Here is a 14,366-nt window from a genome sequence, read left to right as displayed (position 1 = left end):
AGCCAAACACAGACATAACATTTCCCTAAAAGGACTGAAAAACTGGAGGGTTGTCAAGACTACGCCAGAAAAGTGAATTGAGAAACGAAAATGTCAGAAGATTGACAACCTTCCCTCTGCCAGCACCATAATGGAATCCACATCATGAAAAAGTGGCAAAAGAAATGACACAACATGTTTGGTAAATCTGGTTTTAACATGTTTAGAATGGGATAATAATGCACACATAGCTGGACTTTAAAAGCCTTTGAAAGCATTAATCTCTATCACTGGAGATCATTCACAAATGGGAGATCATATCTAACAAATTAGAACATTTTGAGAATCAATAACTATTTCATGCAAGTGCTTAGAGGAGTGAAAAATCATGGACAATTTATTTGACATTTAGCAAAATTAATAATTCTGATATCACACAAAATCTGTGAGGACTGTGGGAGGAATCTGAAGGCCATGCAGATTAGGCAGGATGACAAAGGGAAACGAAGGGGCGATTTAAATAATCGCTGCTTCATTTAAGTCAAAATGGCCGCCACGCTGTGCCAATCAGCTGTTTGTTGGCACAGTGCGGCAGTCTAAACGGGGATCTGCCGACCCCAGAACCCTTCGTCGGCAGATCCTTTATGCCTCGTGAAACAAAGGGTTCTGGGTCATGTATCCCTGGTTCATGGCCAGCACTTTCACTGGCAGAAATAGACCCACGACTATGGTGGAGCAAGACAGTTGGTGATATTTGTTCAGAACCTGATGCTCAAGCAATCACTGAAAACTGGAAATAGCCTTTTCCTACCAGCTGATTTTGGAGTGAACTTGTCCCTGTTGGCTGCACATACGGCCAGTAGCCTGTATCCAAGATCCAAGTCAAATCCTTGCTGTGCTGCCACTCGACTCACAACCTGTGAAGGGACAGAGAAAGCGTCAGTGGGGGTTATCTCAAGCCCCTTGCAAAGTCACATTAAGTTGCCTATTGACACAACTGGTACATGTGCCAACAACAGCATACACACGGATACAAGGCATTATTCTCCAAGAGGTTTTCAGAAACCTGCACTTTTGCATCTGTGTGTTCCCATACACTTAAGTATGGCATGTTTTATTGTGTTTAGCAACTAACAGGCCAGACTTTAAATACTGATGCAACAACGTTAATTAATAAACGTAATGCTTTGTTCTTAAGACCAGGTGCGAGCTGGAAATCAGCTGATTCCTGGATTGTGCCCAGTTCCAGGATGCTGCGCCTCTGTTTTTTTAGTGCATTAAGAGCCCCCTCGCTGCGCACCAGCCTTTTAAATGTATTAAGAGCCAGTAGGTCAGAGCCCCAGCAGGGTTAGCTCCCAGGGCTGGGAGCTAACCATGCTGTGGCTCCCCCATTTATCGACTAATCGATGGAAATTCCATCAACTAGTCAATTAGTTGATTAAACTAAATTTAACATCCCTAAAAAGGTGCTATATAAACGGAGTATTTTCCACACATATATCATACAAGCTGAAAGAGAACTTCAGGAAGGACTAGGTCATATCAACTGTTTTATTCATTTGTATTGCAACAGTATCCAAAAGGCCCCAGCTACAACTGAAGTGTTATTACACTAGGTGCCATGAGAGACAATCCATGTTCCCAGTAGCTTGCAAACCAAGAAATAAAATATTCTTTTTCCTTTCTTGTCTCAGGATCAAAGCCACTCATTAAATTAAAAGACAATGCACATTAGTGTGCAATTATCTGTGTCTAGAACTGTGCTTTCAAAAAAGCAATGGTACAGAACAGAGTTAGAAACCAAGATACACAATAACCTATAAATGGTAATGAAATGTACCATTCTGTGCTAAGTAGTCAGCTCTATCACATGCATCTTCTTACTCCAAATTGTTTTCCAGTATCTACTTTTCCTAATTAACAATAAAGAATCAGATTTCTTTATTAAGAGAGTATTACTATAGATAACACTGCTGTTTATGGACAGATTTTGTTGATGTTCATTGGGAAACAAAGATTTATGCAACTGCATCAGGTGCCCTCCCCATTTTGTTTAACACTTCTAATTACAAAACTGAGCACCATAGATTTTCATGACCAGGGCTCGACAATTAGGGCAATCTACTCGCCCATGGCGAGTAGATTTTAGCCCGGCACGGCGCCGCAGCGTGATCAGCGCATGCGCAGCACGGTTTGCGCATGCGCAGCGTGCCAAACTGCGTGGCTGGCGAGTGGGGTCACCGCCGCTTGTCAAGCCCTGTTCATGACAAACAAATAAGATTAAATTTGCAATAATCCACACATAAATACATGTCTGGAACACTGCAGCTAGCCCTTTTCTATCCTGTTTATCTATTTTACTTGCAGAGATAAAGGAAAATTTTACATAAGAAGGTAATCATCATTTAGGAGAAAAGGTCTGTTTATATTTTTATATACAATATTTTGAACTCAGTAAGAATCTTCAAACCCCTACATGTCACAGGACTGTACAGTGGATAGGATTGGTGTCTCTGTTAAGACTCAAGGTCTTGCAAAAAAGACCTTGCAAAAAAGTTGATGCAGTGGGAATGTTCAGCTGCATGATGTTAAAATCTTTAAAGGATCAGGGCCTAGAGACCCCCAGATGATCTGTGAGTGGCAGGAAGGCTGTCAGACTGATGCTAGTTGAAGGATACTCACATTTGACAGGGTCCAGAAGTTTGTACCCCCTCATCTGAGTATCGCCAGAATCCAAACATTAATCTATTTGCCTAGTCGCACTGTCAGGTACATGTCATGAAAGAGATCTGGAAAGAGCAAACTGGAAGCTCATTTTTTAATCTTGTTAAAGGCTCCTAAGAGGGATGTCCTGTTATTATGCAAACATAATTGAAACTCATTTAGGCAGCATCGACTCTAACATCACATACTAGCTAATTTAAAGCATAGCACACTTCACTGAGATAAGAAAGGGAACCTGCCTCCCTGCCTTTATTAAAACACTTTTGACTGGCACATTATCTGTAAGCTTAATATTTTGAAACTAGATAGGAATGAAAGCAGATATGTCTGCTCATCAGTGAAACAGGAGTAAAGTGTGTTTATTTACAATCTTCATTGACATTTTTGCACTTGGTTCTATTTAAAATATGGACTTTTGGACACAGATCCAGCTTTCCAAAGGACAAGTAAGTTCTTCCAACCAACATCTTGCTATTATGGAATAAGTTCTCCGAATTAATTCAGAAAAGACCTATTACAGACCTTGACCCATGACACACAGTCTATGTGACCGAAGCACCTTTACTAGTCTGATCAGAAAATCGCAGTGTAAGCTGAAATACAGACCAGGCCCAGTCTGTTATACTCATTATTGGCAATCAATTGTATTTGTTTATTTTACTAATTACAGTAAATATCTTCTCTACTTGGCCGGATCTGAGAAGAAGATTGGGTTCTAGATCTCCAGGCTCATCTGTGACATGGGCAGGTCATATTGACTTGTCTGGTTCCAGTCCAAAAGTGATGTATAAAGTAGTTTCTGTAAGTAGGAGTCTGTAAATAAGGGAAGGTATGAAGGAATCTGAATCTATGGACCTCTCAGAAATGCTTTTCCCCTCACGTAAGAAATTTTGGGGTAAATATTCTTTTTTCGTTTCAGCTGGAAGGTGTTTTGTTGTTGTGGTGCTTTTTTTAGTTTTCATTATAATATTTTGTTTCCTCCCAAATAATCTAGTGGATATAACCAAAAATTGACATTTTCTTTGGAAATCTCCATTTTGACAAAGTAGCCATTTTCTGCTGAAGATCCAGGGCCAGCCCACAACATTTTGGCACCCCATACTCCCTCGCTTGGGCCAAAACTTTGAAAGGTCTCAATTTTGCCTTCTTCCTGTTCTACTCCTCTCATGGGACTGCTCTGCTACCTACATATGCACCAGCAGCAGACACAATTTTCTACACTCTGGGGCCTAGTGGCGCCCTCCCCTCCCCCCCCCCCCGCCCGCCCGCCCGCACAGTCAGGCCTCAGTTCGCCTCATGGTAAGGCCAGCCCTGTGGACGTTCCCGCCCTCTCCTCCCACCCCCACATCAGCTGTACAGACCTTCTTTCTTTTCCTTCTTGTATTTTAAATCAGTGCTGGATCTGGAGAACAAGATGGCAGCCTCAGAAAGAAATAACCGTTGGCTGAGTGGTACAACCCAACTCAGTTTGTCCGCATTACAAAGTTTTATTGTGTTTGAACCCAGCTGTGAATTAGAAGTGAGCACTTGCAAGTGAGATGACAGAGTGTGACCACAAGTTACTGGTTACATTAGGCCAGGATTAGCATCATTTCAGCTAACTGTGCAGTATTGCATCAAGAATAGCTGGTACACAGTAATTTGTCTTGGCCTACACAGACTGTGAATTCATGTTCCTCAGTGAGTCACCTAACTCAACGGTTCACCACCATAGCCAAACATGAGGTATTACGATGTAGAAAGTCCATCCCTGTGGGATCAGGTATGACTTTAAAATGAGATCCCCTCCTTCCCCCATAAAAGGAGCATCTGACAGTTATGAAAAGGCCAGAAATTGAGACCAGGTCTCCTTCACGGTGACATAAAGCACTAGCCCAGGGACATTTGGCCAGCCCACGGTTTGTACCCAACGTTTTCCTAGGGAATTTTTTAGAAGTCCTTAAGACATTCCGAGTTTGCTACCACTACCTCGGGTAGTGGTGGTCAGTGACTCCCTCCTAAGAGGGTCTGAGCCATCCATCTGCCCTCTGGACCTGGAATCTCGAGAGGTGTGCTGCTTACCGGGAGCTCGAATTCAGGATGTAACTGAGAGGCTTACCAAACTGATCAAACCTTCGGATCGCTACCCCTTCCTGCTTCTCCACATGGGAACTAACGATAGCGCCAAGAATGACCTTGAGTGGGTTACTGTGGATTATGTAGCGCTGGGAAGAAGGATCCAAGAATTTGGAGCGCAAGTGGTGTTCTCCTCCATCCTCCCTGTTAAAGGAAAAGGACTGGGCAGGGATCGTCGAATTGAGGAAGTAAATGCGTGGTTGCGCAGGTGGTGTCACAGAGAGGGCTTTGGTTTCTTCGAACATGGGACTCTGTTCCTGGCACAAGGATTGTTAGGAAGAGATGGGATCCACCTAACCAAGAGAGGAAGGAGCATCTTGGCGGGCAGGCTTGCAAACCTAGTGAGGAGGGCTTTAAAACTAGGTTCGTCAGGGGATGGTGACCAAAACCCTGAGAGGAGTGGGAAAGTCGGATACCGGGAAGAAATGCAAAGAGGAACAAGCAACAAAGGAGGACCCCTGATTCGAATGGAGAAGATAGAGCGATCTACTGGTTATCTGAAGTGTTTGTACACTAATGCGAGAAGCCGGAGCAACAAACAGGAAGAACTGGAGGCCCTGGCCCAGTCCAAAAAATATGATTTAATTGGGATAACAGAGACTTGGTGGGATGACTCGCATGACTGGAGCGCTGTCATGGAAGGGTATAGACTGTACAGGAAGAACAGGCAGAGGAGAAAAGGAGGAGGAGTTGCACTATACATAAGAGACACTATGATTGCTCTGAACTCCAGTATATAGAAGGAGAAAAACCTGTTGAGAGTCTATGGGTTAAGTTTAGAGGTGAAAACAACAGCAGTGATGTTGTGGTTGGTGTCTACTACAGGCCACCGAATCAGGTGGATGAGGTAGATGAGGCTTTCTTCGGACAACTGAGAGAAGCTTCCAGATCGCAGGCCCTGGTTCTCGTGGGGCACTTTAATCACCCTGACATCTGTTGGAAAACCAATATGACAGTACACAGGAAATCCAGGAAGTTTTTGGAGAATGTTGGGAATAACTTCTTGGTACAAGTGCTGAAGTTTCCGACCAGGGGCCGTGTGCAGCTTGACCTTCTGCTCACAAACAGGGAGGAACTAATAGGGGAAGTAGAGGTGGGTGACAACCTGGGAAGCAGTGATCATGAAATGGTAGATTTCAGGATCCTGACCAAAGGAAGAAAAGAGAGTAGTAAAATACACACCTTGGACTTCAGAAAAGCAGATTTTGACTCCCTCAGAGATCTGATGGGTAGAATCCCCTGGGATACTAACAGGAAGGGGAAAGGAGTCTAGGACAGCTGGCAATATTTTAAGGAAGCCTTATTGAAGGCACAGAAAGAAACCATCCCGATGCATAGCAAGAGAGGCAAACATGGTAGGAAACCAGATTGGCTTGCAGGGGAAATCCTTGGTGAACTTAAGCACAAAAAGGAAGCTTACAAAAAGTGGAAACTTGGACAAATGACCAGGGAAGGGTTTAAATGCATAGCTCGAGAATGCCGGGGGGTTATCAGGAAGGCGAAAGCGCAAATGGAATTGCGACTGGCTAAAGATGTGAAGGATAACAAGAAAGGTTTCTACAGGCATGTTAACAAGAAGAAGGTGATCAGAGAGGCTGAGGGAGTTGGCAAATGTCATTGAGGAGCCTTTGGCCATTGTCTTTGAAAAGTCATGGAGGTTGGGAGAAATCCTGGATGATTGGAAAAAGGCAAATGTAGTGTCCATCTTCAAAAAAAGGAAGAAGGATGATCCAGGGAGCTATAGGCTGGTCAATTTTACCTCGGTTCCTGGGAAAATCATGGAAGGGATCCTTAATGAATCCATTTTGAAGCAATTGGAAGAGAGGAAAGTGATTAGGAATAGTCAGCATGGATTCACAAAGGGCAAGTCGTACCTGACCAATCTGATTAGCTTCTATGATGAGGTAACTGGCTCTGTTGGACGTGGGAAAGTCAGTGGATGTGATATACCTTGACTTTAGCAAGGTTTTTGATATGGTCTCCCACAATATTCTTGCCAGCAAGTTAAGGGAATGTGGTAAGATGGACGGTAAGATGGATAGAAAGCTGGCTAGAAGGTCGGTCCCAGTGGGTAGTGATCAATGGCTCGATGTCAGGATGGTGGTCGGTTTTTAGCGGAGAGCCCCAAGGTTCGGTTCTAGGACCGCTTTTGTTCGATATCTTTATTAATGACTTGGATGACGGGATGAATTGCACCCTCAGCAAGTTTGCAGATGACACTAAGCTAGGGGGAGAGGTAGATATGCTTGAGGGCAGAAATAGGGTCCAGAGTGACTTAGACAAATTGGAGGATTGGGCCACAAGAAACCTGATGAGGTTCAACAAGGACAAGTGCAGACTCCTGCACTTGGGACTGAAGAATCCCAAACGTTGTTACAGGCTGAGGACCAACCAGTTAAGTAGTAGTTCTGCAGAAAAGGACCTGAGGTTACAGTGGGTTAGAAGCTGGATATGAGTCAATAGTGTGCCCTTGTAGCCAAGAAGGCTAATGGCATATTAGGTTGCATTAAGAGGAGCATTGCCAGCAGATCCAGAGATGTCATTATTCCCCTATATTCGGCTCTGGTGAGGCCACATCTGGAGTGTTGTGTCCAGTTCTGGGCCTCCCACTACAAAAAGGATGTGGACGCATTGGAGGGCAACCAAAATGATTAGGGGGCTGGAGCATATGACTTATGAGGAGAGGCTGAGGGAGTTGGGTCTGTTTAGTCTGCAGAAGCGAAGAGTGAGGGGGGATTTGATAGCAGCCTTCAACTTCCTGAAGGGAGGTTCCAAAGAGGATGGAGAAAGGCTGTTCTCAGTGGTGACAGATGGTAGAACAAGGAGCAATGGTCTCAAGTTGCGGTGGGAGAGGTCTAGGTTGGATATTAGGAAAAACTATTTCACTAGGAGAGTGGTGAAGCACTGGAATGGGTTCCCTAGGGAAGTAGTAGAGTCTCCATCCCTAGAGGTGTTTAAGTCTCGGCTTGACAAAGCCCTGGCCGGGTTGATTTAGTTGGGATTGGTCCTGCCTAGAGCAGGGGGCTGGACTTGACGACCTTCTGAGGTCTCTTCCAGCTCTATGATTCTATGCTCCATGAAATGGTGAAGTTACTTTAGCTTAAATATGTTAACAATTATAAAAGGTGTGCTAGGAGAAGTAGACTATTGTCAGATTCCTGCATTATTTCAAATGCTGGCCTACAGGTAGAACTGCCTGCTCCAGTACTTAAAAACCTTTAACCTACATTGGATTGCATTTGTGACTGAAACACCCCATTCAGCCATTGTGACATAGTTCAGCAGGGTTCTGGCAGGCTGGATCCTCATGGGCATCAATAATGAGCAAAAAGATATTAGCGTTAGGTTCTAATAATGGGAAACTGATACCAAGTAAGCACAGAAATGCAGCTATCAATGTGTCTCATTAAATCGCAGCACAGCTTTTTCTTTCCCCGTTCTCCTTTTTGTGAGGCAAAGGGCATGACTTGCTGTCGCTAGCTCCACTCCCTGCCCTTCTTGTCATCACACCATGAAGTACTGGAACAATGCACCCTTAACCTAACAGGCTTGTTAATCAAGAGAGCTTTATGGCTGCTTATTGCAAAACTCCCTTCCCATTATGTTGCACTTTCAATGAATCCCTTAACGGGCAGCAGTCAAGAGCACCCCCCCTGCTGGCATCAGAATGAATTTTCCCAATTCAATTTGCCAACTTCTCAAAAAAATAAAAAATGCCGGCTGATTGCTAGTTCAGACGGCTCTGTGCTCAGCCACTTGTGTGCCCTTGAAATTATCTGAATACAGTTTGAAGACTACAGCAGAAATTTTGTAATTACAATTCTGCAACGTAGATGGTAATTTTTCCCCTCTCAGTAGCAGAGGAAGATCAGATAAACAAGAACCGCACAGGATTTTTGCAGCACGACTAGAGAACTGCTTTCAAAGGAGGGGGGGGGGGGTGGGCTTACCTTTATGATCTCAACCCCTGGTTTGACTAGACTCAACAGGATCAAATCCCAGCAGGCTTGCCTCAGCCATTCAGACGGCCAAAGTAGCTAAGTAAAATCATACCCAATTTATAAGCCTTTCACCATGGACCTAAAAACAGAGGCTGTGCTTGTTCTTTGTGGACATAAAAGAGCCCACAAAGTCCCTGTTCTTTAAAGCAGACATTTTCCACATTTCCCCTCCCTCCCTTCACTGGATAAAGATCACGTTTTGAAAATCGGACCTTGCCACCCTTGTGGCAAAAATCAGCACTGTGAAATTTTTACTGGCTCTGCATCCTGGCATCTCTCTCTAATCTGGCCTATTTAGAAAAGCTCCAACCAGAGCAAGGAAGTGGAGATCTGCTACAGCTGGCCCTTCCTTCCCTCCTCTCTATGGTTCTGGCAACCACAGAGATCATCTAGGAAAAACAGGGACTCAAGACCAGATTCCCAATGTGGTCCCCTAGGGCGGTGGTTTTCAAACTCTTTTTCTGATGCCCCAGTTAAAAATGGTTGATGCCCGCGACTCAAAATAATTTGACGGGAGTGTGGGCTCTGGGGTGGGCTGAGGAAGAGAGCTTTGGGCTGTAGGAAGGGGAGCCAGCTTCGGGGGGTCAGAGCTGCGGCAGGAGGGGCTTATCCTGAGCAGCTCCCGGTGAATAGTGCAGCCCGGGTGCTATAACAGGCTTCCCTCCTGGCACCGCAGACAATGCTGCGACCCAGAAGCAGCCAGCAGCAGGTTCCCAGCGAGTGGGAGTGTGGAGCTAGTGCTCAGTCAGGGCAGGGGCAGTGTGCGAAGCCCTATGTGCTCTTCCCCCCACCTATAAGCCGGGCCTGTTGCCAACCTCTTCTGAGCGCAGTCTGTAATGCTAGGAGAGGCAGGGAGCTGCCTTAGCACCCCAACTGCTCAGCTGATCCCCCTGCAGCAAGGAGACCCAGGGCCTGACATCCCACCACCTAATACTGAGTCACGAGCGTGGTTTGAGAGCCACTGCCCTAAGGGGCCATGGCGGGTTTTTGGACTGACTGGACAGGGTAATCAACTCGTTGCAATATTGTTACCTGTCGCATTATCCTTTGACCTCGAACAGTGGTTTGGGTGAAACCTGCTGATGACTGGGTGACAAAGTGCGCTAGGGACACACTAAGCATGTAAATCAGGCTAGCACTACACCTCAAGTGCTTTAAATATCCCAGGATTTTAACTGACCCAGTGTAAGAACAAAAAGTTCTTTTGCATAGGATGCCAAGATCTTATATGAAAAGCCAGGACTGGCCCAATAAAAACGAGGGTTTATGGGTGTCTTTATGCTTCTGCTGTTAGGCCAGGGATTTTGTGCTTATTGGCTGCCTTTTGATGGTGCAGTGCACCCACAACAACAGAGCACTTTGGGATCCTTGGGGATGGATGGCACTGTATGCATTTGAGACATCTATAACTACTTGGTTCCTCTGAACACCTCGCGGGTAGTTAGGACTGCTCCCCTTCTTTTGATCTCTTCCCTCCTTTTCAATCCATACGCATTAGGGTTTGCAAAACACAGCCCCTGTAGGCGGCCGCTACGCATCGCACCCACAGGAGGCAGTGAGTGCACTGCATGCACACATCACGAGCATTGTTTCCCGTAACCCGAGTGCTTGGGCGTTCACCCAGGTAAAATTCTCATGCCGCCCAACTGAATAGCACAGTCTCCTCCGCCTCCCATAGCATGTGTTTCTAATGGTGATGCACACCCGCACATGCTTTGGTGCACATAAGAAAATGCATTCCACACATGGATGGAGAAAATTAGAGGGAACATTGATCATGAGAGATCAGGCATAGATACAAACCAGTCCTAGGACAGACAGTGCTCTGTATCTCCCACCTTGCCTATGTCCTGGCTTCTAGTAGGTATATGAGCACGGTGCTTATAAGCTCCACATGATCACGTCAGTGGCAGCAGACTACAGAAGACATGAACTCTAATAGTACTTCGCAAGCAGGGCTGTTTCACAGGTAGTCAGCGTATTATTAAGAAGTATATAAATAACATTTTTAAAAAAAAGAGAGAAAACTGGATGACAACACATCTCAGGTCTGTGGCACTGATGCTGGTTATGAGACTCTTCTGCTAAAACTCAAAAATGCCAGGGTAGGGTAGGGAGGAGAGATATAAATTCCTTTGTTCACCTCAGCACCTCACTGCTTGGGACTGCCAATAGGGACCTTCAGCCACCCACCCCTGGGAGGGAATGTCTGATGTGTATACACTAAGTAAATGTTCACTGATGTAGCTGCACTGCCCTAGCTACCCGCCGTGCAAAGCCCAAATGTAGATGAGCTGTACCGGGACAAAGCAGGGCTTCCAGCAATGTAGCTTCATCCAGTAACAGACTGAAGTCGGAACTCAAGAGTGCCTGTTGCAGACAGTTGAAGATTAGCACTGACTAAGCATGCAGGAAATCTTCCTATCTAGTCCTCCAGCGACGTCGAATGGTGGTCACAGCCCCCAGAGAGATCCTGAACTTAGCCTGAACAGAGTTCACCATTTGAGACATAGACAAATATTTGTCTAATAAATATGGGGAGAGGAGAGGATGGAAGCAGAATTTCTCTACCAAAACCTTAGAAGCAAGGATGTGTGTGCTATTCTGAGGGGGTCAGCAGGCTGTCTCCTGCCCTTCCATGGGTAAAGATGTGAGCTGCTATCTATAATTACTGTGATCCTGATCTGATCTGAAATCTGATTTTTGAAGTGTCACATGTTGATTTTCGATTCTGTGATTCTCTGTATTAAACAGAAAGAGGCCAGTCAGGCATGAAGTCAATTTAGCAGCAGATACCTTGCAAACACATTAGCCTAACTTTGTTGTTCCTGCCATCTGAGGCATCCTGTTTTGGAAACCTGACCTCATCCAAACGTATGGTGCTTGTCCTTTTTGTTTTTAATTAAATTTTTTAATTACACGTTGGATGAGCTAAAATGGCTTTCCATATCACAAAACTGACAACAGCTTTTCTATTCTTAAAATGATCTGAAACATGTCAAGAGCCTTGTTTCAAAGATTTTTCAAGGAGAAATGGAATTCGGGTTATGTTGCATTGCAAAAAGACTGAGCGTACACAGTAGCACAACCACAAATAAATGACCCACAGCACTGCTCCTTTGGACATTATAATCCACCCATTTTTGAGTAATGCGTCTCTTTAAAGCACATACAGTTCAGGTTATAAAAAGGATACAAATGAAAACCTGGAGCTTCAAATACAGCACAATCAGAATTTTATATCTGTCAATCTTTCCATCACTTCAGTGCCGTCATACCACCTTGGTTATGACTCTACCAGGTCATCCCAGCTAAGCAACCTTGAGATGAGCCATTATCTGGCTAGAAAACCTACAAGAACAGCAACATGATGAAAGAAGAGCTGTTGTGACTCATGGGGAAGCACTCCTCCATCAATCAATCAATGCTTAATGAATACCTCAGCATAGTGCTTGTGGGCAGGATGGCATGGGAAGTGACATCTGTCAGATGAGATGAGAAACCAAGGTCCTGACTACGTGTGGTCAGCAGTCCCACAACACTGTGGATCAGCAGAGTTGCATAACCCCTGTGTTTTGACAAACAGCCCATTCTGGTACATTATATTCAATCTACCTAAATTCCTCCTGACTTCCAAACTGGATATGCCATGCTTTTTCATATCCTATCCTGAACTGTTAAACAACTGCGGTACTCCACATTAGGGATGTTAAATTGAGGATAATTAGCTAATCGAGTAGTCGAAGGAAATTCCATCGACTACTCGATTAGTCAATAAGGGAGGGGGCACTCGCTGCCCCCACTGCAGCTCTGCAGTTTAAATATAGTAGGAGCTGGGTGGCAGACTGGCTCCTACTACATTTAAACTGCAGAACTGCAGCACAGTTAGCTCCCGGGGCTGGCGAGAGACAGGACTAAGCAGTCCCGGCTTGCGCCAGCCCTGAAAGCTTTCTGAGGGTCATTTACAGTGCAGAGCCACAGAGGTCCCAGAGCTGCTCGCGCCTGCTCCAGGACCACAGCGGCTCTGCCTTCTCCCTCCCACCCCTCCTCCCGAAACAGTGCTAGGGGAACTGGCTTTTCAGCCGGCTCCCTCCAGCACTGGCTCCTGCTCCCCCCCAACTTGCTGCCTCTGACACTGAGCCAGCTGGGAGGGAGGGGTCTGGAGTAGTCGCCTCAACTATCTAATAAACATAGGCTTATCGAGTAGTCGATTACTCTCTTACATCCCTACGCCACATCAGAGATGACTGCATGAAACTACATGTCCCTCTCTTTGAACTGCCTTGTAGGCATGTTGTGAAGCCTAAATACTTGTAAAATACTGTGAATTCTCATATGAAAGGTGCTATAAAAATGCACAAGTACTGCTATCTCTGTTCCTTGCTGAAAGCAGTCAAAGACATGGATATGTCCAGAAGTCATTGCTCTTTCCCTTATTACTATTGCCGCAACTTTCAACTCTGCAGCATATCACAAGATGGAAATCTCCTTAACATCATCATTAATATGCCACGACAACTGTCAACAGCAGAATAAAGCAATGGGTGTAAGGCTGGATTTAAAAATGGGCAGAAGAGAATTACAACTCGTGACCAGATTTAAGTTCTACCTGATATAGTGGTCTGAATTATTTTACTACTGGTTTTGTTTTCTTTTTGGGGGGGATGCTTTGCCTTCAAGTGATGTTCCTGTTATGTGTTACCATTTAGCAAAATGAATATCTTCAGGTTCTTAAGAGGTCTTGTCTGGGACTTCAATGAAGAACCACAGGACCGGTTCTACATATGTGCCAACACAATATAATGGTCTGTCACATGCTAAACGTGCAACGTAGTTGTAGCCGTGTTGGGCCCAGTATATTGAGACAGTCGATCAGTAAGATAAAATCTAACTGGACCAAGTTCTGTTGGTGAGAGAGACAAGTTTTTCAGCTATGTAACCTTGAAATCTTGACTCTCACCAACAGAATGTGGTACAATATAAAATATATTATCTCACCCACCTTATTTCTCTAACATGATAAATAGGACTAACTTTCAAGATTTCTGAAGGTTAACAACCTGGGAGCAGACCAGGCAGCTCTTGCCCCAACATTCCTTTAATGGTTGCCCTCTGTGGCACATGTAGCCTTACCCAAAAACCGGACGGACGGACGGACAGACACGTGCACACACAGCTAACGCATACTGTAATTACTCATTTAACACATGCCCACTTAACACATTTTCGCAATAGCACGATTTTTTGGGGGAATGTTTTTCGAATAACACAACTGTCCCCAAAATAACACGAAAATAATCAAGTGGCAGACTACTTTGTGCGGCAGTGTGAGTTGGTGAAAACAGTGGTAATATGCATGAGCGGATGAATAGAGGTGGTCACAGTGCTCCTCCGCTCACTCACGTGTTTATCTTTGTGTTTTAACAAACTGCTGCAACTTGCGTTGCTAGATATCACCAACAAAAAATTGACTTTGCCGTCACTATCTGAAACGCAACCCCCACCTTTTCCATTATTTTTAATGGGAAAATTGACCCCGCATAGGAC

General features: G+C 44.9%; 1 protein-coding gene across 22 annotated transcripts in view; it reads right to left on the bottom strand.

Annotated features, from left to right (window-relative positions):
* The window catches only part of ZMIZ1 (zinc finger MIZ-type containing 1), a 510,613-nt gene that overhangs the window by 166,299 nt on the left and 329,948 nt on the right, over nucleotides 1-14,366 (bottom strand). For all 22 annotated transcript variants that reach the window (XM_075934736.1, XM_075934735.1, XM_075934734.1 and 19 more), the window contains one exon: nucleotides 791-896. In XM_075934736.1, coding sequence (XP_075790851.1) covers nucleotides 791-896 — 106 coding nt within the window. The remainder of the gene's footprint in view (nucleotides 1-790; nucleotides 897-14,366) is intronic.

This window comes from Pelodiscus sinensis, chromosome 8 (genome assembly GCF_049634645.1).
Source record: "Pelodiscus sinensis isolate JC-2024 chromosome 8, ASM4963464v1, whole genome shotgun sequence".
NCBI classification, from domain to species: domain Eukaryota; kingdom Metazoa; phylum Chordata; order Testudines; family Trionychidae; genus Pelodiscus; species Pelodiscus sinensis.
The sequence above is the reverse complement of the archived record's forward strand: the minus strand, read 5'-3'. Positions and strand labels throughout refer to the sequence as shown.